At 45.6% G+C, this 23,384-nt stretch overlaps 1 protein-coding gene across 2 annotated transcripts in view; it reads left to right on the top strand.

The window, feature by feature from the left end:
• Positions 1 to 14,335, top strand: part of ARHGEF17 (Rho guanine nucleotide exchange factor 17) — a 144,070-nt gene extending 129,735 nt beyond the window's left edge. For both annotated transcript variants that reach the window (XM_072610931.1, XM_072610930.1), the window contains exons 13-21: positions 1,825 to 2,048; positions 2,928 to 3,196; positions 4,942 to 5,191; positions 6,275 to 6,361; positions 7,260 to 7,327; positions 7,600 to 7,748; positions 8,746 to 8,920; positions 9,999 to 10,262; positions 11,918 to 14,335. In XM_072610931.1, coding sequence (XP_072467032.1) covers positions 1,825 to 2,048; positions 2,928 to 3,196; positions 4,942 to 5,191; positions 6,275 to 6,361; positions 7,260 to 7,327; positions 7,600 to 7,748; positions 8,746 to 8,920; positions 9,999 to 10,262; positions 11,918 to 12,111 — 1,680 coding nt within the window. In that variant the 3' untranslated portion in view covers positions 12,112 to 14,335. The remainder of the gene's footprint in view (positions 1 to 1,824; positions 2,049 to 2,927; positions 3,197 to 4,941; positions 5,192 to 6,274; positions 6,362 to 7,259; positions 7,328 to 7,599; positions 7,749 to 8,745; positions 8,921 to 9,998; positions 10,263 to 11,917) is intronic.
• Positions 14,336 to 23,384: the final 9,049 nt, after the last annotated feature.

The following is a 23,384-nucleotide window of genomic DNA, read 5'->3' as shown; positions in this document are numbered from 1 at the left end:
AATGAGAGATATAATGCAGATTCTGTTTTTAAGAGTGCAATCTAATGGAGCATCCAATTTAGAAATGATAGGGAAAAGAGATAGACTTCAAGAAGCGCCCTTAGTCCAGAGGGCAGGAAGAATCACACACCTCTGGAATACCATCGTTTAGAATCAGGGAAAAAAAATCCCGAAGGCCAGATAGCTCAGAATTCCAGTGTTGGAAGTAGTCTTAGAGTTCAGGCCTGAACAAGGATTTCCTCTGCCAGATGTCTGACAGGTGAGCATCCAGACTCACCCAAATTCTTTAAGTCATGGGCAGAGTCTGAATTCAAATCCAGGCCACACCCTGACAAACTCAGGTGGAAGAGGGCACTGAGTCCAGCATGGACCTCTCTGACCAAGAATTCTCTCCACCCTATTTGTAACAAGGGGTCATCCAGCCTCTACTTGAAGCTATCTAATGAGGGAGGTCCCCCCCAATCTCCTGAGATAGCCCATTCCACTTGGGGATAGCTCTTATTTTAAGGAAACTTTTCCTTACAAAAATCTGCCTTCCTGCTGCTTCACTCACCATTCCAGTTCTTCTAGGGCCCCCCAAGCAGAACCAGTCTGTTACCTGTTCCCTAGGGAAGGCTTTCAAAGATGCAGATATTCCAAGTCTTCTTCTCTAGGCTAAACATTCCCAGTTTCTTCATATGATTCTCATTAGGCCTGGTCTCAAGGCTTATCAGCATCCTGGTCATCTTCCTCTAAACACTCATCAGCTTACTAATGTCCTTCCTAAAATGTGGTGCCTGAAATTGAACACAGTAGTGTAGATATGACCTGACTAAGACAGAGGACTGGGGTACCAACACATCCGTCATTTTGGATCCATTGTTCTGGATAATACCACATCCATTTTCTAGTTACTGTACCATTCTTAAAATGGTGTATAATAGCATCAGATTTGGGCTAGCCTATCACTCTTATACTAAGCTTATAGTCCACCAAACATATAGATCTTTTCCTACATCTTGCCCATCTTGGACTTGTAAAATTTATTCTTTGTACCTAAGCATATGCCCTTTACATTTATTCCTATTAAATTTCATCTTGATTTGTCCCCTAGCTTCATGTTATCTTCAAATTTGAAAAGCATGACATCTATCCATGCTTATTCAAGCTCCCCAACCAAATAATTGGCCAAAATGAAGAGCCAAGCATAGATTATCCAGAGGAGTTCAATCTATGAGATGCTGAGATAACTTAAGATCCTACTATGTGAGGATCAGTTAAAGGAATTCGAGATGTGTAACCTGGAGAAGAGATAACTTAGATGGAAAAAGGCTTGGGAACTACTTGGTAGTCTTGGCTGGCCTTTTATGCACCTGGCTGATTCAACTAAAGCAAAGGGAAAGGGATATAGAGGGAAATGAGATGAGACTAGAGAAAGAAAGATTGGGACCAAAAAGGGCATTGAATGCCAGGTTTCTAGTATTGAAGAGTTGTCATACGAAAGAGGGAATAGACTTGTTCTGCTTGGACCCGGAGAACAGAAATGGAAGCAAGGGGTAAAAGTTGTAGAAAGACAAATTTCAGCTTGATTTTAGGGGCACATTCCTAAGAATAAAAGTTGTCCAAAAGTGGAAAGGAATGTCTCAAGATGTGTAGCAAGGTCCCTCTCACTAGAGGTCTCCAGGCAGAGGACCATTTGACAGGGATGATGTCAAGAGGATTCTCAGGGAGACACAGGTTGGATTACATGGATCTCTGAGGTCTCTTTCTCTCCTGCATTTCTTTGTTTGTCTGATTCCTGTCCCAGCAAGCAGTGACTCTGTCTTCTTCTTCCCTCTCCTCTAGTTCTCCTGTGCCTCCCCTAGCCACAGTACCTGTGCTGAGAGTGCCCATGAGGTGTGGGTATGCAACAGCGATGGCTATGTGGGACAGGTCTGCCTGCTGAGCCTGAGAGCGGAGCCTACCGTGGAGGCCTGCATCGCTGTCTGTTCTGCCCGTATCCTCTGCATGGGATCTGTGCCTGGCCTGCAGCCTGGTGGAGGAGGTGGAGGAGGCAACAAGAGCTTCAGGTACTGGGGCCCCTTGGCCAGGGGAGCATGATGAACTCACAGAAGGGGGCACATTCGAGTGACCACCCTCCCCAACCTTAGTCTGGGAAGCCTTCTTAGAGGCAGGATAGGGCTTAGAATCAGGGTCTGGGAATCTCTGAGAGGATTAGTCTGGGAAGGTTCCCAAAAGAAGTAGGCTTGGGACAAGGGTTTGAAGTGCCATGAACACAGGAAATCCCAGATGGGTTAGTCAGAGATGATTTCTAAAAGGACTTAAGTTTGGAGCAAGAGTTGGTGAGTAACTGGCCAGCTTAATCTGAGTGACTTCGTAGTAGAGGATTTAGAGATGACAGTCTAGAACAAATTCCTGGAAGAGGCAACCTTAGAACAAGGCTTTGAATTACCATGGGAATGGGAGAACTTGGACTACTTAGTCTGAGGCTTCCCTAAGGCAGACATGAACTTGGAGGAAATACCCTGGCTAAATGATTCTGAGACATTTTTCTGGAAGGGGTGAGCTTGGAGTCAGAGTTTTGAAGGTGATGCCTATGGCCTCCAGCCCCACAAATATGCAGGCCCAGACCCAGGAAATTAGGTCAGACCACAGAGGCAAAGAAGAAAAGAGAGTCATGGGCTCATGTTAATAAGATTATGGCTGGTAGCACCCAGACTGAGCCCTGCAGAGGCAGGGACAGGTGATATGAAGATTACTTATCAGGATCTGGAGTACCCAGAACTAGGGCACTGGGGAAAACCTTGACCAAGGCAGAAAGATTTCCTAGAGGAGAAAGCAGCTGCTGCTGTATCACTGTGGTTCTGTAGAAGAGTAGAAGAACCCCTACCACAGGACTGGGGGAGGGTGTGACAGCCAACTTTGCACTAACTTACCCTCCATTGCAGGGATCAGCCCCCATCATTGGTAAGCCCAGCATCTCCCCCAGAGGTGGTGGCCACAGCAGCTGCCCTGGATGAAGGCAGTGCCCAGCCCTGCCTGCACATCTCCATCTCGGGCTCTTCCCCAGAGCTGCCCCCAGGGCCTGCCAACAGTACTCCGGGGCCTGAACTCATGCCCTTCGACAGTGATGATTCAGATGATGAGTCATCCCCTAGCCCCTCCGGAACACTACAGAGCCAGGCCAGCCGCTCCACCATCTCCTCCAGCTTTGGCAGTGAGTGTCAGTCTAGGGAGACTTCCTGGAGGCAGAGGTAGCCACAGGCATACTCTCTTCTGGTGGTTTGGGGCTGGGGAGGTGGGGAGGTGAAGATGGGTGAGGGAGGGGGGGAATTCAGAAAGACAGATGGTTGGAACTAATAGATTAGTCAGTAAATCAGCTCAGTTGTTTACCTAATCCCCCTCCCCAATTCCCACCTCTAGGTCCATGTGCCCTTGTGGTGTGTAAATGAGAAAGAAAGGAGGTAGGGTGGTAATCATGAAAATCATGGAATTAGGGGGATCTCGTCCTGAATTCCAGCTATTCCACAGATTCACTGTGGCAACCCTGTCTCTGAGCCTCAGTATCCCCTCTGCAAAGTAAGCAGTTTGAACTAAACAATCTCCAAGGTCCCTTCCAGCTCTAACATTTAGTGATTCTGAGATCTAGGCCCTGACCCCAGGAAGCTCACAATCTGGTTGGAGAGATGAGAGACATCCAAGGAACATTTCAAGAATGAAATAAGACTTAGATACTAAAGGTTGTGGGGGCTCTGAGAAGAGTAGGAATTCTATGTGGATTGTGTCAGTCATTGAGAGCTTCCTGGAGGAGGTAGGACCTTTGCTAGGCTTTGTAGGACCAGGAGATTTGAACAAGCAGAAAGAAGAAAACAGCTTGAACACAGGCCTATACCTTTGTTCACCAAAATTAACCTGGTTCCTGAAGGGAAGGGACAGATTCATCCAGTCTAGCTTTAGAGGAGGGAAATAGTGTCCCACTGTCCTCTGTCCTGGTCAGATCACATCTGGGATATCTTCTGAATGCCATGTTGTACAAAAGACATTGACAAAGTGGAGTCCATCCAGCATGAAGGAAAACAGACCATCTAAGAATTGGCTGAGAGAATTGGGCATATTTAGCTTGGAGAAGTATATACCAGGCAGAACTGAAGGCTGGAGGGAATAAAGGCCCTGAATACTGGCCACAAAGTATCTGAAAAAGGGATTATTATTCCGTTGGATCCTAGAGGGCAAAACTAGAAGCAACGAATGGAAGTTAGAGAAACCTATTTCAACTCAGTATAATGCAGAAATTCCTAATAAGGAGCTCTATACAAAAGTGAAGTATACTGCTTCAGAGGGTAGTGAGTTCTCCATCACCAGAGATCTTCAAGCAGTGGCTGGATAATCCCTTGGCAAGCATGTTGTAGAGATGATCCATATTAAGTATGTACTGGTTAGATTGGATGGCTGCTGAGGTCCCTTCCAGCCTTAAAATCTGCCACCTGAGTAGGGCCTGATAAGGATGGAGAGGATGCAGCTGAATTAGAGATCCTGCTCTTCCAGGCTGATGAGGCTAGATTTCCATGACATCTAGTCTGTGATTAGACAGTGGGGAGTCAGGACAGGTTACTCAGCTAGGGGAGGGACATAGAGATGGATGGGCCCTTAGAGATCCAATCCCATCATTTTATAAAGAAGGAAGCAGAGGTCCAGAGGGGGCGGGGGAAGAATTTTCCTTTGGACTCAAACCCAGGTTTTCTGACCCTTGACTTTCTTGTACCCCATTTGGAAGGTGTCTGCACCTCCACATGCAGGGAGACAGGTAGAGATTGAAGGATTGGTGGGGAGAGCAGTCAGGAAAAAGTTTGCTGCAGTGGGCAATGAATCTGCAGGGTGGGTGAAAGAAGGATACAAGGGAAAAAGGAAGGAAGAGAAAACTTCGAGGGATCTGGGAACCCCATTCCCTTTCCCCCTCTCCAGATGAGGAGACACCCAGCTCCAAAGAGGCTACAGCAGAGACGACCAGCTCTGAGGAGGAGCCAGAGCCTGGCTTCCTGCCCCTGTCTGACTCCTTTGGCCCCAGCGGGCCCCACGGTGGCAGTCCTGTGGATGGACGAGCCCTTCGCCGCTCCAGCCGTGGGTCCTTTACCCGGGGCAGCCTGGAAGACCTGCTCAGCATGGACCCCGAGGCCTACCAAAGTTCCATGTGGCTGGGCACTGAAGATGGCTGGTATGGCCCCGGTGGGTGGCGGGAAGGGACAGGGCAGGGAACAGTAGTAACCTCAGCATCCTAGGTCAATAGCACAACCAACAGAGTTGGGCTATCTTGGCTTTCCCCATGCTCCACTTATGGAGATGTGAAATCTAAATAAGACACACTACCTGCCCTCATGATGCTCTGAGTCTAATAGAGGGAGAAGATGATACAGATAACTATAATACACAATATCAAATTAGTACATTAGAGCTGTGCAGACAAAGAGCTATGTGAAGTCTGAGAGAGTGAAGAGTAAAGTTTTAAAAGATGGGTAGAGAACATCACAGGCAAATCTCCCCAAGCTCGAGTTGGTGGGGACAGAGAGTAGGCAAACTTGACTGGAGCAGGAAGTGCATGAAAGGTCATGATGTAAGACAAGGCTGGAAAAGAAAGGTAGCAACAGGTTATGGAAGGCTTTGGACACGAAACCCCCCAAAAAGTTTGAACTTGACTCAGTAGGCAATATAGAAACACTGAAGGGTTTGGACCTAAATCAAAGTTAAATATTGTTCTAAAAGCATGTGATGGCTGCATTGGATGTAGAGAATGTGGATGAGAAGAACATAGCTCCCACTTCTTGGCAAAAGGCTAAAGGACTACAGATGCAGAATGAGATCTATTGATTTGTTTTGTTACAATACACATGGTTGTGACAAGAGACAGCTTCTGCTAGGAAAGGAGAGGGGGAGGGTAACAGACTGTTAAGAGGTACTGATAGATTTACTCCCCAAAAGAGCATCACTAAAACACTTTTCTAAATGAAGCTATTATAGTAGTGTAGGCAGATGACAATCTGTACCAGAATGGTGGTGATGGAAATTGAAAGAAGGGGATGGATGATGGAGACATTGTGAGTGGGCGTCTAAGGCGCTGTCCAGCACCCAACAAGGCTGGTTGAGTCTCAGCATAAGGACCTGGGGTCAGATCAAAGGAAGAACCAGACTGGAGAGGAAGACTAGGTCTGGGTAATGGACTTGAAGCTACCAGGTAGTGGACAGGGCAAGAGCAAGGGGAGGGGAGGAATTGGCATCTGTCTCATGGCTATGATCCCTGCAGCATCCATGTCTACCAGTCCTCGGACAGTATCCGCAACCGCAAGAACAGCATGAAACTTCAGCATGCAGCAGCCGTCACAGCCATCATGTAAGGCCCTGTACTCTACTGACCCTGAACCCCCAAGCCCTCTAACCCTCCTAAATACTAAACCCCTAATTCCTCTGGCCTTACCTTAGAGACAGAGTAGTACTGAAGATGGAATGCTATGCTTGGAGTCAGGGGGCTTACTTGAATGCAGACTAGCTGTGAGACTCTATGCAAAGCACTTAATTTCTCTGAGCCTCATTTTTCTTATCTGTAAAATTAGGATAATAATACCCACAGTACCTGCCACAGGTAGAAAGATCAAATAAGTGATATATATATATCATATATACATATATATATGTATGTATGTATGTATGTATGTAAAAGCATTTTGCAAACTTTAAACTGTTATATATAAATAATAGCCCTTATGAACCCTGTGGACACTGAATCCCCTGACCCAACTCTTCATTGGCTTCTCCCAGCTGATTCCACCTACCCACTACTCCACCACTGACCCCCAACTCTGCAGCCCCTCCATCCCACTCACTCATTGAGATTGTTGGGGTAGGAAAAGTTAGAGGGACTGTGTCTCAGAGACAAAAGACCTGGAATCTCATCTGGGCTCTGCCCCTGATTACTGTGTAGCTGTGGACAAATTCCTGCTCCTCTCTTGGCCTCAGTTTTCTCATTTGTAACATGAGGAGGGTGGGTTAGATCCAAGATTCTAGATTCTACAGTTTGTCTGGAGATGCCTGGAAAATTAATTATTGCCTTAATCTCACCCCACCCCCACCACTATCAACCACTGCTTCCAGGTTCCGATGGGTATCCCCGAGGTTCTGTTTGGGGGAGGCCATGACTGGGTCCCTAACTAACTCAAGCTACCCTCAAGGACCTCTGTCAGCCACAGGGAAAAGCTGACTCCTTTTCCTGTCCCCCAATTTTCCCCGGCCAGGTACCTGGATAACCAGGTGTTTGTGTCTTTGGCGAATGGAGAACTTGTTGTCTATAACCGGGAGGCAGGTAAGGATCTTGGGGGCAGGACTTCTCTGGGTTCAGGGCAAGTAAGCGGACACCTGGGACCTAGGAAGGAGACCTAGGTGCCAGCATGTTTGTGTGACTTTGAATTGGCCCATGCTTTCTCTGAGTCTCTCCCAGCCCTGAGACTTTGTGATCCCTAAACAGAGGGTACCTGGTAGATGGGTAGGATAAGGATACTGGGAAGATGGGAATCTAGGGAGCACTCTGATGGAATCCCAACCAAGTCTTTTCTTCTCCTTTTTTTCCCTGGGCAGGCCATTTCTGGGACCCCCAGAACTCCAAATCTCTAGTCCTGGGGAGCCCAGGGAACCCCGTGACCAAGATGGTGTCAGTGTCAGGGAAGTTGTGGTGCGGATGCCAAAACCGAATCTTTGTCCTCAACACAGGCAGCCTGCAGCAGGAGGTACCTGGGACCAGGGGAAGGGGAGGACCTCTGAGCAAGGAGAGGAACCAGATTAGAGAAGGCTGGGGAACCAGCCCTAGGGGCCTCAAGCTCCCCATTTGGGGACCATGAGTACTGAGCACCCAGCCCTGTCATCTTAGCAGGGATTAATCTGGGAAAGGCAAGAACCCTAAACTGAATCAGGACCGATGAGCATGCTCCTAGGCAATTCATTTCCCCTCTCTAAGCCACAGTTTCCTCCTCTGTCCTACACTATTGCTGGGAAGAAAGCACTTTCTAAAACTTTCAAGTGCTACAAAAGTGGGGATTGTTATTCCCTTCACTGGACCTCAGTTTCCCCGTACATGAATTGGGGATAGCTAAACCTGGTCAGCTGACCACCCTCCCAAGTCAGTCATGGACGATGAACAGCCTCCTAACTCTTTTTTCTCTTAAACTTGCCTTGCTCAGGTTTCAGAGAGCTAGGAATGCAAACTTTGATCTAAAGTCCCTTAGCTTTGGTTAGAAAAATCAAATGAGACACCAGAGATAAAAGTCTTTGAGTTCAATCATTCATTCAACTGAACTGTGCACCAGGCACTGTGCTAGGAACTGGGATACAAATAAAACAGTCCCTGCCCTTAAGGAGTCCATATTCTACCGGGGAGAAAGAGAATGTGCCCAGAAACATCAATACAAAATATAGATGGAGTCTTGGAGCAGGAGGGTGCCAGTAACTGAAGACAACTGGACAGACCTCGAGTAGAAAGCAGCTGACCCATGAGCTGAGCTGGGGATTCTCAGAAAGTGAAAAGGGAATGCATTCCAAGCATGGGGTATAAGCCAGTGCAAAGGTGTGTAGGTGGGAAATGGAATGTTATAAACAGAGAACAGCCAGTAGGCTAGTCTGGCTACAAAATAGTATGTGGAATGTGTGAAGAGGAGGCTTTATGATGTCAAACGAGCCCAGAAATGTCAAAGTCATCCCTCGTCTCTGCCCTACCCCTTGCCACCCCAGCATACGTTCCAGGTTGGCTTGGACCCCAACCGCAATGTGGCCTGTATGGTGAACTCCAGCCTGGGCGTCTGGATTGCCCTGCAGAGCACAGCCCAAGTTCGACTGTACCACACAGGCACCTTCGAGCAGCTGGCTGAGGTGGACATCACACCCCCTGTGCACAAGATGCTGGCTGGTGAGGCGGGCCAGGAACCTAGGGCCAGGCTGGGGGAAAGAGTTGGGGGAGGTCAGTGGTTTGGTGGGAGGAGAGGCTCAGGTTCCATTGAAGCCTAAGAGGATGGTGAGTGAAAGGAGGGACGATGGAGAGACAAAATGATTTAATGCTAAGGACACTGGACTTGATATCAGCAGAGTGGTGTCTGAATTGCTGTTTACTAGCTATGTGACCCTGGACAAGTCTTCTGACTCCTCCAACCTTTAGCTTCTCCATGGGATCTTGTGAGATCTCTAACTTATCAAGGTGCATTAAATCTAGACCAGTCAATGAATTTGTTGTAGATAAAATAACTAGTTTTATGATTTTGGATTCAAAAAGACCAAATCCAACCTCAGACATTACTACGTGACCCTGGACAAGTCTCTTAACTTCTGTCTGCCTCAGTTGCCTCATCTGTAAAATGGGGATAATTTTATGCCTCCCAGGGTGGTTGTGAAGATGCAATGAAATAACATTTGCAAAGCACTTTGCAAATCTTAAAGTGTTCTTTAAATTCTTCTATTATTTTAAAAATTTTCTCCCATGACACACAAATAGTACATTTATCAGTAATCAGATAGTGGGAGTTACTCCTTTGATTAGGGTGGTAAGGGATCTGAGGATCATAGTTACTGAAGCATTTAAATAGGAAATCACAAGAAGTAGAGTTAATTAAGGTGGATAGGTGGATTGGAGCTAGACTGAAAAAATGCCTCAAATGTCCAGCTAAGAAACTCATTCAAGTGCTTTGCCACAAACTAGGTGATCAGCAAGGGCTGGGGGCATCAGGAGAGGTGAGCTTGAGTCCTGATTGTGCCAGTGAAGTAATCTTGTACAAGTGACTTCCTCTGTTTGTGGCCCAGGATTTTCTTCTGGAGTAGATGATTCCAAAAGGGCCCCTCAAGATCTGCCACTTACATGATGGATCTGTCTTTTGCCCCCTTCAGTTAGAAGGGCATTTGAATGGGCTGGCCAACCTGCCTTGGAGCTGTGGGCATTTAGAAGGGTAAGGAGGCCCTGGTTCCCCCTACATCCCATTCACTCATACTTTCCTCAGGCTCTGATGCCATCATCCGCCAGCACAAGGCTGCCTGTCTACGCATCACAGCCCTGCTGGCGTGCGAGGATCTGCTGTGGATCGGGACAAGTGCTGGGGTGGTGCTCACAATGCCGACCTCCCCCAATACCATCACCACCCCTCGAGCCCCTCTGAGTCCTGCTGGCCTAGTCCAGGGCCACACGGGTCATGTGCGCTTCCTGACCGCTATTGAGCTCCCAGACAACTTTGACCTCCTCTGCCCCCCGCCATCCCATGATGCAAGTAAGTCAGTCAGGCTCTGGGGGTACAGTAGCCACAGCTGCCACTTTCTCCTCTCTCTATAAGGGAGGACCTCAAAGGACACCGGTGGGACAGGGAACCTCTTGGACACCCCAAAAATCTAGGAAGTAAGTGTGTAGGAGAGGGGAAATAGATCACAGGAGACTTTAAGCTATAGATGGAGGCAACTACACAGCCCATATTTTCCAAGGCAGGCCTTGTTTTCATGGAAAGCCAGAATACTTCTAGCAAGGCTTTGTAGAAGTGCTGATTTATCAAGGCATGTGTCCTAGTTTTCATTTGTGCTTACTTTTTTCCTGAAAATATGATCTTTGTGAGAAGTAGCTTGGCATAGTGAAAAGAAGGCTTATCTGGGACACATGGGTTCAAGTCCTGACACACTGGGTTCAAAAAGGCTTATCTGGGACACATAGGTTCAAGTCCTGACACACTGGGTTCAAGAAGGCTTATCTGGGACACACCGGTTCAAGACACACACTGGCCAAATCACTTAACCTCTATGTGCTCAAGGCAACTCCTTAGGCCTAGAAGTGGCAGAGAAGGTGATGAGACAATTCTCATTGGGAGTTCCTTACAATGAAATAGCAAGTCTGGTCCAAAAGGATTGCTGGGAAAGTCCACAGGAAGTGAGCTGAGAAAAGGCAAGAGATGGTTCTGCTATCCAGGAAGTACCTTGTGGTAGATAGGAAGAAGCTATACCAGACCAGAAATGGGCTGTAGTTTCTTATAGCTATGAAATAACTATATATGATGAATGAGTAGATGGGAGGAAGGAAGAAAAGGAGGAAGGAAAAAAGAAAGGAAAGGAGGAGAGAAGGAGGGAGGAGGGAAGAAAGGATGAAAGGAAAGAGAGAGAGGAAGGGAGGTGGGAATGAAGGGAGGGAGGAAAGATGGAAGGAAGGACAGAGGGAAAAAGAAAGAAGGAAAGGAGAAAGGAAAGGAAGGGAGGAAAGAAGGAAGGAAGGAGTAGAAAAGGCATGGTTCAGAAAAAGTTAGGCACAGGGTGGGAGGGCGTAAAGGAACTAAATGGAAAGGAAATAGCTGGTAGGGATTGGAAATAGTTTCTGCACAGAGTGTAGGGTAAGCAACCAGGAAACCCTGAGTCCCAATCCAGCTTCCCTTAGTAGCTCTGTGACTCTGGACAAGGTACTTAACCCCTATTTGCCTCCATTTCCTGATCTGTAAAATGGAGATAATAGCAGCCCCCATGTCCCAGGGTTGTTGTGAGGACCAAATAGATAATCACTGTAAAGTGCTCTGAGAACCATACAATTGCTAGTAACAATCACTGTCATCGTTTCTGTTGGTTTCATTCTAGGTGTCTGTAGCTGGGGTGAAGCAGCTTATGGTATAAAGGAGATTGTTGGGCATGACAGTCAGATGGCGGCATGTCAGGAAGTGCTATGCAGCAGGACAAGACATGGGCTGGAGGAAACAGGCAGTGGTTGTGAATTAGAAGACAGGAGAATGGTGATAAGATGACAGGAAGTAAGGTATAGAAGGGAAGTGCTGTAGGAGGCAGGAAGTGATAGGGTTTAGGCCAAAAAGTAACCAAACAATTGACTGGGGGCTGAAGCCTGGGAGGGACCACCCCTTTCACACTGACCACACTGGTCTTCTGCTCCCCACCCCCCCAGGTCCCGAGAAGTCAGCCTTGCTGGAACGAAGGGATTCTTCTCGACACCGAGGCTCAGCCCCAGCCCTGGTCAAGCCCAAGATGCTGGTGATCAGTGGGGGTGATGGCTATGAGGACTTCAGATTGAGCAGCAGCAGCAGTGAGACCGTGGGGCGGGATGACAGCACAAACCACCTCCTCCTGTGGAGGGTGTGACCCGGACCGCGCCTCGCACCCCTGCCGCCACCCGCTCTGCGCCTGTGTGTGCGCCCGTGGGCCTTGAGCTGACTGGTGTGTGGGTGTCCTGGGCACAGGCATGTGGCCCCGTACAGGACAGGTGTCTGGGCCCCAACGCCTCCCCTCATGGCATCCCCCATCCTCTGCTCCACGTGCATCTGGGGACCACACACATGCATGAGAACGGATCACATCCGGGGAGGCCTTGGCCTGTGGGGCAGCAGGATTCCAGTTGCTGCCAGCCCCAGCCTCCTCACTTTGCCCTCTCTCAGTGTTCCCAGGGTTGCCCTGATTCCCTCCTTGTCCAGATAACTGAGGCCCCGTCACACTTCCGTGGGGCAGGAGGAAGGCACTCATCCCAGGGCAGCCACGGGCCAGAGGGCTATGTGCAATATTGCAAGTGCTTCCTGGAGGCTGTGGGCAGAGTTGGGGAGGTGGCCCCACAGGACAAACAGTAGGGGTGAAAGGGTGAGTGGAACCCCGGCTGGTGGCTGGCAATCAGAGGAGGAGGCAGCCGGGCCACAGGAGACATGGATGGTGCCTCCCCATGTGTACAGTATTTATGTATATTTTTTGATGCTCATGGTACCTCCCAGAGCACTTATTTATGCCCCAGTCCAGCCTAGCAAGCAAAGGAGGAAATGAGGGAGGTAAGGAGGGCAAGATTTGGGGGCAAGAAACACAGAATCATCCCTTCCCTAGAGGGGTGTTGAATTCATATCTGCAACTGACCTTCCTGAAGAGGGCAGAATGTCCTCGTCCCCCATCATCCCCATCCCCACCTCACGCCCCAGAGAATAGTTTTGCACATTCATAGCACCTTCCTCTCCTCCTGGACCCTCCAAACCCACTCACTTCCTCCCCCATCCCTTCAGGCACAGCTTCACAGACCCTGCCTAGCACATGCAGCCCACCATGCCACATCTGTGACCCTCATGGCAATCCAGGGCTGGAGAAATGAATTCCACATGTCATCATCCCCTGCTAGAATTTGAAATAGGTCTGGATCTGGAGTCAGGGAATCTAGATTCAAATTCGAATTCTGCTGTGTGACCATGGACTAGTCACCTTTCAATCTCTGGGCCTCAGTTTCCTCATCTGTAAACTGAGGGTCGTTAGACTAGGCAATCGCTAAGTTCTCTTAACTGTGGAGCCTGCACTCCAGAGATTCCACTCTCCCTTTTCTGGTTCTAGTCTCCATTATCCAAGGCAGGGAGCAGCTCTATTGTCCATTATACAGGGTTCGAGAAAGCTCCATTCTCAGTTTCTAGACCCCCTCTCCTATCACTGGGGGATGGGACAGGTGAGGGAGAATCAGTTTGATTCTCAAGGCTCAATTCTCCAGGGGTTCGGTGTACAAATTCTCCAGTTTCCTTCCTCCACCCTGAGCCATTTTCCTGCTCCTTGGCAGCTTTTCATTATTTTATGTTGTTTTGAATAAGGAAGACATTTGAGAGCCCTGGATGGGTCAGGGAGGCAGCTAATGATGATGATGATGATGTCTCTGGGTTATCCAGGACTTATCCAGGTCCCACATTGAGTTCCACATGAGTTATCTTTGGGTTTCCCAGCCTTGGGCTAATTGACCATTGACCAAGTTAGGCAGGAAGGGCCTGGGAACCTCCAGGCCCATCTGAGCCCTTGGCCCCACTCCCATCATGCTTGCACACTGTAGCATCTGGTACACTGGCACATATGATGACTAGGGGATGGGGGAAGAGGGACTAGAGGAGTTGAGAACCAAATCCGGAAGTCCCAAGCTCCCTCTCTCCCACCCCACCCTCTAACCACTGAACATCCTTCCCTCCTGAGTTCTCTCCACCCTCACAGACTGAGCCCTGCCAGGAAGATAACCTCCTTGTCCCCTCTACTTCCACCTCCAAAGCAGAGTGAAGCTGATGGGGCCACTTTAAGGGGCAGGGGAGGGAGTGGTTTGGGGGACCCAGATATACCCCCTGTCCAGCCCCAACTCCCCCACCCTCTCACCTTCGGGGAAAGAGCCTGACCTCCCTACTGCCTGCATTCTCCAAGCTGTAACTCCAAAGGTTTCACCTCACTGGGGACCCTGGCTTGGCATGCCAGGTTTCAAGTGGGTGAGGGCTGGGGACACGGGTCCTGTTTTTCTCACTACCAAATGACCATGTATTAACTCCATGGATGATGAAGCTTCAAACAAGTCAATAAACAGAAACACAGAAAAAAATAAGTGTGTCCCCAGGGTGGGGATGGGGGATGGCTGTAGTTCACTCCTGCCACCCTGGGGTGGACACAGGGCTGACAAACATCAGACACCATGGGGCATGTGAGAGGACCCACTCTGCGCTTTGGTTTTAGCCTCTCTGGGGAATGATGCCCACTTGAAGGGAGCTAGGGACTCTAAGGAGCCCAGCTCTGTCACTTACTACCCATGTGACTTTCATCAAGTGCTTTCTCTTCTCTGGGCCTCAGTTTTCTCATCTGTAAAAATGAATGGTTTGGACTTGATCAGGGCATCTTCACCTGGGCTCTATGGATATGTGGATAGATTTCAGGGAAACCATGAACTCATAAGGGTATATTTATGTATCTTTATTTTCACTAATCTTTAACTAAAATTTAGCATTTTCTTCGATTATGAATTTTAAAAAAATTTTTCTGAAAAGGTTTCATCAGAGGAGTTTGTGCCCAAAAAAAAAAAAAAAAAGGTTAGGAACCTAGACTGGATGTTCTGGGGTCTCTCCCCACCCCCAACCCACCCACTGCCTTTTCTAAATCCTATGAGATAATTGGCTCAGCTTCCTTCTGGGACAGAAAGATGCCAAATGTTTGCCCAGTTGTTGGCTAGGAGCATAGAACACGTTTTCCCATAGAGACAACAATTGTGCTACGGGAGGAACTTTGCACCAGGAATGCAAATTACCTACAAGACTGTCTGCAGGTATTCTGAGGACTGGGTGTCCCCAAGAGGATAATGGCCGAAATGAGGAGAGAGTGGAAAGCTATACCATGGGAGAATGGATGGGAACAAAGGATTCAGGGTGAAAGGTCAGAGATTAGCTAGGCCAACCCCTTCATTTTATATGTGCCGAAACTGGCCTGAAGGATTAATGTGACATCCAAGGTCACAAAAGTAGGAAGAACTAGCAATATTGAGCCTGAAAAAGAGAAGACTTTGCAAGATTCTCTTCTTGTCAAATGTTTGAAATAACGTAGCTTATACTTTAAAGCTAGTATCCCACCTCTCAATCTCGCTAACTAGTTGGGCTCCCGGACTGTGGCTATTTACATTGCCTCAGGGTCCTCAGGTAACCCAAGAGGGATGTCTTTCTAATGCTACAGCTCAAGCCCCCATGAGTGTGTTTCTTTTCATGAGTATTAGTTGATATCATTTAGTCAGCCAGACCCAATTAATTGTTAGAAAAGTGGTATAATAAAAAAAAAAAAAACAGTTGGTACAAAACAAACCCCAAGAGCCCGTGACACGCTCTCCCATAAGTCCATACAGAGTCCAAGGGAATGTGAGTCCCAACTTTAAAAATGCATGTGGCAGAAGAATAACAGTTCCTGAAAGTCCTTATGCATGTTTCCTTTAGTTGTGGTATAATTTTGTTTGTTTTATTTTGCTGGACTCTTTATGGAGCCTTGAATCTTCATCTGGGCTGTCCTGGATGCAAACGCTGCCATCAAGTGATCCAGAGACACCACTGGAATAGTAATGGGAAGATGGGAAGACTCAGGCCTCTTTTCCTTCCTCTTCCTCACTCCCAATCCCATTGATTCCTTCACAGGAGTTTAGCTGGAACAATCTCTAGGGCCCAAACTGACTTGAAATTTTATATACACTTTTTAGGGCATAATCTGGTTTCCTCAGCCAAATCTGAACATTCCTATACAATGCCACTGCAGAATCTGAGTACTGATCAAAGACTCAATATTGATCAAAGACTGATTGACCGATTAAGACAAGTCTAAATTTATTAAGTTATAATTGATGGGTTTCAGGTCAGTGATTTGAGTGATTTATTTAATTGAGCCCCTCCCTTGTAGTAATAACCCTCTCTACCTCCCATTTCTATGGTGCTTTAAGGTTTACAAAACAATGTCCTCTTAGCAGCCCTATAAAGTATAGGTAGTACAAGTATTATTTCCCCCATTGTATAGATCAAGAGACCATCAAGGCTCAGAGTTGAAGTGACTTGTTCAAGGTCATACATCTAGGAAATGAACAAACCAAAGGATCGTAGATTTAGATCTAGAGGAACTTTAGAATTCCTCAAGTCCAACCTCATGGTACAAGTCAAAACACTGGACATGAGATTAAATGATTTATCCAGGGTCATAGAACTAGTAAACATCTAAGCATATGAACCTAGGTCTTCCTGACCACAAAAACGGCATGATATCATGCTGTTACATAAGATGGGGGGAGGGGGGACAATCCCCATCTAGTCTCAAGTTTCCCCATGCCCAGGCTCCTCACTTACAATTCTTCTCCAGATTCAGAGGGAGGGGCCAAAAAGTGAAGATGAAAGGTTGTGTGATGTTCTATTTTTCATACCACTAAATGACTGTGTATCAACTTCATGAAGAAACACAAAAAGAGTGGGAAAAGCCCACAGGTAGGAGGGGACCCAGGCACTGACCCCAGGGGACAGAACTAGAAGCAACTGGAAAGGGAGATTTCAGTTCTATTTAAAGAAAATACTTCCCAACAATTAGAGCTGCCTCCAAAGTAAAACAGCCTAGCATAATAGGCTTTGATCTGTTTATCACTGGAGATCATCAGGTGGACAATGGATGATCATTTTTCAGAGAAAACTTGCTCAGGTATAGACTGTGCAAGATTTACTTCCAATTATCAGGGGATGGGGAGGAAAAGAGAGATGATCAAGGAGAGCTTCCTGGAGGAGATGGTGAGCTTGAAGGAAGAGGAGGCTTTCAGATACCCAAATGGGGAAGGGGTACATTCCAAATATGGGGGAGAGCCTACATAAGAACATGAGGCAAGAGAAGGTAGGACCATTAAGACCAACTATAGATCCAGTCTGATTGGAACAAAAAGGGCCAAGCCTAATGACCTATGCCTTTAGATTTAGAGCTTCCACCTTTCACTACTTTCTGAACTTTCTTTGACCTCTAGTCTCAATTCACTTGGACTTTCCTGGCTTGTTTGGCTTCCTGGTCTCAGTCCAGCTAACTCCTTCCCTAATCTCCTTTCCCCTTTTCCTGTGGCTGTTTTCCATAACTGACCTGATCCTCATATTCATTTCAGATCCTGTGGTATCAAATGACTCACTTAACCTCTCTGTGCCTCATTTTCCTCAACTGTAAAATGAGTGGAATGGTGTTGGACCAAATTACCTCAAAATTCCCTTCTAGTTCTAAATCTGGTGATTTGAATAGAGTGAAAGGTTGTGCCTAAACTCAGCTTCCACTCACCACTACAAAAAATTATAAGGGCTAGATAAAATATTATCTAGATATTAACTAGCTAAAACAATATAAACATGATTAAGAAGAAAGGAAATCATTTAGCACAAGACAAATCCTAAAGGAAAAACAACAAGGTTACATTACCAGCTCCCTACACTTTGGTGTGTCTAATACAGGGATAGGAAACCTGTGGCCTTGAGGCCATATGTGGCCCTCTAGGTCCTCAAGTGTGGCCCTTTAACTGAATTGAAACTTAACAGAACAAATCCCCTTAATAAAAGGAGACCATCCCTGGTCCAGTCTTTCCTTTGTCTCACCCACCACTTGAATATTATTTTAAATTGCCTCTTAGAATCATCACTAAAGAGGATTCTTTCTGACTTTGTCCTGCCTCTGCCTCCAACCCGCTTAGCAGACAGAAATCCATGAATTCAACTAACTTTAGTGGATCAGAGAAAAACAGGTGACTATGGAATGGAGAAGGGCCCAATAAAACACCATTTACTACAACAACAATGACAATAGCTATTTTAGGTAGTGCTTTAAGGTTTGTAAAGAACTATTACAGATATTTGATACTCACAAAAAAACCTCATGAGGTAGCTGCTATTTTTATCCCCATTTTATAGCTGTAGAAACAGATGATAAGAGAAGTTGTGATTTGCCCAAGATCACATAGTTGGTCAACAACTAAGGTAGATTTGATCATAGGTCTTATTAACTTCATGATGAGTACTCTGTGCTTTATGTCACTTAATACCAAGGGGAAGGGACTTCCATCAGAAATGTTCACTGAAAGACACAGTACAGACCCAGCCATGACTGCCTTTTAGAATTGGCTTCAGTATGTCTGTAGTCCCTCTATCCCAGAATCATGTTACTGTGTGCCCCATTCGGGCTTGTAGGGGTACCCTTGAAAGGTCGGGACATCTCTTGTTTAAGGCCATCAGAATTCCAGATGTATCCCCTCTACTGTTAGCCACCATTTGACCAATTTTACAAAGGGATATTTGCTTCAAAGATATGCCCAGAACAGAAGGTCAAGAATTTGCCCCCAGTATCTCTCCCCTATGTCACTTTGGTCCCTGGGGTTAGTGGGCTCAGAATTTATATAGGTTCTATGAGGATTGGTCACACAAGGTCAGATCCATTGCTGCTTTGTCTCAGCTACCACAGGCTAGGTTCTGAAGGAGCTCCATGGCTGCTATCCTCAGGTAACTATTGCTAGATTGGCTACAAAAACCTAACACGTACTTAACTCTAAGAAGTCAGATGGTTTATCCTCCTGATCTTTCAAAATGTTCAAGTCCACAGTCTCCAACTTCTCCAAAAAGAATACTGAGCCACACAAAAACCAAGACGGTATTCAAAAGGCCCCATGTTGGCTTTAAAGAGAGAGGAACCAAGGCTTCTTATAGCATTCCTTTCCTAATGAGTGAAACTAAGAGCAGAGGTCCATCCAAGAGACAAGTGCAGTGGATAATGAAGGCCTTTTGAAGGATTCTCCAGCTTGAGTTTCACAGCTGTAGCCAATTAAAGAAACTACCATTCACCAAGTGATGAGCAGATCGCAAACAATTATAGACTATCTACGCCTGTTCCCAAGTTTCTTTAGGGCACTTTCATTGCACATTATCATAACTCTCTTGGAAACAGGCTCCTCATCCACTTCCATGTGACGACTTGTATTGTGCTAATGCATGCTATGCAGGCTCCTAATGGCTGGATTTATTAGCCAGTCCTCCATGACATCCAACTTTGGAGTTCTGGATGAGAGAAAGTGAGGGGCTATGGATGGGATGGAGACCCAACAGTGCTGGCCTGCATCAAACTATGTAGTATGGTAGAGAAAGAACTTCCATTGAGAAAGCCAATTATAGCTAGAACATCATAGAAAAAAAACTAGAGAAACTGAGAAAGTCGAAGAAATGAGTACACAGTTGATAAAAGAGGTCAGGGAATACAGTTAATAAGGAAGTAAAGGAAATTAATTTGAAAATCCCTGAAGAAAAAGAAAGCATTATATAGAATAAATCCCATGACTATCCCCAGAAAGCAATCAATCAATTAGCAAGCATTTATGAAGTACCTACTATCATAAAGTGACAATGAACAACTGCAAAAACCTCCAGAATGGTTCAAAAAATCATTTAATTAGGGGTGGAGCCAAGATGGTAGAGTAGAAAGATGTACCTACTCTAGCTCTTCCCCCACAGCCCATAAAATACCTGTTAAAAAATTTCTATAAACAAATTCTAGAGTAACAGAAGCCACAAAATGACAGAGTGAAAGAGATTTCCAGCCCAAGAGAGCCTGGAAGGCCAATAGGAAAGGTCTATCACACAGCATGCAGAGTGGAGCACAGCCCATTGAGCCCAGCCCAGCCTTGGCACATGGCACTAGCAGGAACAGGATAGGAGCAGGCCTCTGAGGCAGAATCCCCGTCAGTAGCTGTGGTTCCCAGATCCCTCAACCCACAAACCCCAAAGACAGCTTCAAAGGTCAGTGAGAAAGTTTTTTCACCTGTGTGAGAAGGGAGCAGGGTCTTCCCCTAACCCTGGCCCCAGGCAGCAGCAGCAGGAGCAGCATCCATTTTTGGAGTCCTTGGCTTAAAGAACTTGGGGGAATTGAGCCACTGATCTGGGTCTCAGCCCTGAGAAGTAATCCTGGGGTGAGGAAGAATGCTAGCATGGTGGAGCTGGTGGAGGCTCTGGAAAGGGAATTCTACTTGCAGATCTTGGGCAGAAAAGCTTTGGTAGCTCCCAGATTGGAGCACAGGTCAGGAGAGGAGTAAACTCTTCTCCCTTGATTGTGTCACCTTGGAAGAACTGAGAACTTACAGGTCCCCAGAATACACCCTCCTCTTGACAAAGGACTCAAAAGTCAAGTAACTGGCTGGGAAAATGCCAAAAAAAGGTAAAAAAATAAGACTATAGAAGATTACTTTCTTGGTGAACAGGTATTTTCTTCTATCTTTTAGGATGAGGAAGAACAGTGCATACCATCAGAGGAAGAGATAAAAGTCTTCTTTTATATTTTAGGTTCTGCATCCAAAACCTCCAAAATAAATATGCAGTGGTCTCAGGCCATAGAAGAGCTCAAAAAGGATTTTGAAAATCAAGTCAGAGAGGTGGAGGAAAAATTGGGAAGAGAAATGAGAGTGATGCAAGAAAATTATGAAAAGCAAGTCAACAGCTTGCTAAAGGAGACCCCCAAAAATGTTGAAGAAACTAACACCTTTAAAAATAGACTAACTCAAATGGCAAAAGAGGCCCAAAAAGTCAAAGAGGAGAAGAATGCTTTAAAAAGTGGAATTATCCAAATGGAAGAGGAAGTTCAAAAGCTCACTGAAGAAAATAGTTCTTTAAAAATCAGAATGAAGCAAATGGAAGCTAATGACTTTATGAGAAACCAAGAAATAACAAAATAAAACCAAAAGAATGAAAAAATAGAAGATAATGTGAAATATCTCATTGGAAAAACAACTGACCTGGAAAATAGATCCAGGAGAGATAATTTAAAAATTATGGGACTACCTGAAAGCCATGACCAAAAAAAGAGCCTAGACATCATCTTTCATGAAATTATCAAGGAAAACTGCCCTGATATTCTAGAACCAGAGGGCAAAATAAATATTGAAAGAATCCATTGATCATCTCCTAGAGATCTAAAAAGAGAAACTCCTAGGAATATTGTAGTCAAATCCCAGAGTTCCCAGATCAAGGAGAAAATATTGCAAGCAGTCAGAAAGAAACAATTCAAGTATTGTGGAAATACAATCAGGATAACAAAAGATCTAGCAGCTTCTACATTAAGGGATTGAAGAGCTTGGAATATGATATTCCAGAAGTCAAAGGAACTAGGATTAAAACCAAGAATCACCTACCCAGCAAAACTGAGTATAATACTTCAGGGCAAAAAATGGTCATTCAATGAAATAGAGGACTTTCAAGCATTCTTGATGAAAAGGCCAGAGCTGAATAGAAAATCTGACTTTCAAACACAAGAGTCAAGAGAAGCATGAGAAGGTAAATAGGAAAGAGAAGTCATAAGGGACTTACTAAAGTTGAACTGCTTATATTCCTACATGGAAAGATAATATCTGTAACTCTTGAAACCTTTCCCAGTATTTGGGTAGTTAGAGGGATCAGACAGACAGAGACAGAGACAGAGAGAGAGAGAGAGAGAGAGACAGACAGAGACAGAGACAGAGGCAGAGACAGAGAAAGAGACAGAGACAGAGGGCACAGGGTGAATTAAATAGGAAGGGATGATTTCTTAAAAAAATAAAATTAAGGTGTGAGAGAGGAATATATTGGGAGGAGAAAGGGAGAAATAGAATGGGGCAAAAGAAGCAAGAAAAAGTTTTTTCAATGGAGGGGAAAAGGGGGGAGGAGAGAGAGAAAAAGTGAAGCTTACTCTCATCACATTTGGCTTAAGGAGGGAATAACATGCACACTCAATTTGGTATGAAAATCTGTCTTACACTACAGGAAAGTAGGGGAGAAGGGGATAAGTGGGGTGGGGGATGATAGAAGGGAAGGCAAATGGGAGGCGGGAGTAATAAGAAGTAACCACTTTAGGGGAGGGACAAGGTCAAAAGAGAGAATAGAAAAAATAGGGGTCAGGATAGGATGGAGGGAAATACAGAAAGGAAAGGAGGGAAATATGGAAGTCTTTAGAAAAACTAAACGTATGTAGCCTATATTGAATTGCCCTTCTTCTCAGTGGGGGTGGGTGGAGAGGGAGGCAGGGAGAGAAGTTGGAACTCAAAGTTTAAGGAATGAATGTTGAGAATTGTTTTTAGATGCAACTGGGAAATAAGAAATACAGGTAATGGGGTATAGAAATCTATCCTGACCTACAAGAAAAGAGAGAAGATGGTGATAAGGGAGGGGAAGGGTGTGATAGAAGGGATAGCAGATTGGGGGAAGGGGTAATCAGAATACATGGTGTTTTGGGGTGGAGGAGGGAAGAGATGGGGAGAAAATTTGGAACTCAAAATCTTGTGGAAATGAATGTTGAAAACTAAAAATAAATTAATTAATTAAAAAAAAGAAAAACCCCAAATGGGGTCATGAAAAGTCAGACACAATTGAAAAATGACTGAACAACAACAAGAAAAATGTTTGCCTTCATCCTGAACAGCTATGGAAGTTTTATTTCAACTTTGTGTTTACACTCAGTTACACTGGATCCTAGAATAAAAGACTCCCTGGAGCTCAAAATAAAATCATTTAATTAATTTTTAAAATAAATGAGTTAGGACAGAAGTTAGAGCTCTCAAAGAAGAAATAGGGTGATGAGACTTGACTACACCACAGTGCAAAACATACCTGTGAGCATTTAATGGACTCAAGCTCAATATGAACGAACAGTATTACAAGGAGGACAAAAGAGCAAATATTCTTCTAGAGTGTATTATAACACATAACATCCATGCTAAGGAAGTGAATTCTGCTGCACTCTGCCTGATTGGGTCACCTAGGGAGTACTGGGCATCATCACTTTTAGGGAATGTCATAGGGTAGGCTGGAGGAAATCTAAATGACAGTGAGGAGGATGTGAGAGGACTAGAGACAATGCCTTATAGTAATCTGTTGAAAAAAAATGGAGACATTTAGCCTAGGCAAGAGGGGGAAGAGTCATATTTGTAGCAATGTCATATAGAAGAAAGTTCTATTTCATATCCAAGAGAAAAACTAAGAACAATGGAGAGGCAATAGTAAAGACATAATTCAGGCTTGAAAAAACTCCCTAACAATTAGAGGCAAACAGAAGTAAAATGGATTGTCTTCAGAGGTAGTTGGTTTCCCCCTCACTAGAATTTTACAAGCAAA

Source organism: Notamacropus eugenii, chromosome 5 (assembly GCF_028372415.1).
Source record: "Notamacropus eugenii isolate mMacEug1 chromosome 5, mMacEug1.pri_v2, whole genome shotgun sequence".
NCBI lineage: Eukaryota > Metazoa > Chordata > Mammalia > Diprotodontia > Macropodidae > Notamacropus > Notamacropus eugenii.
Note: the sequence above shows the minus strand (reverse complement) of the source record. Positions and strands in the feature narration are given on the sequence as shown.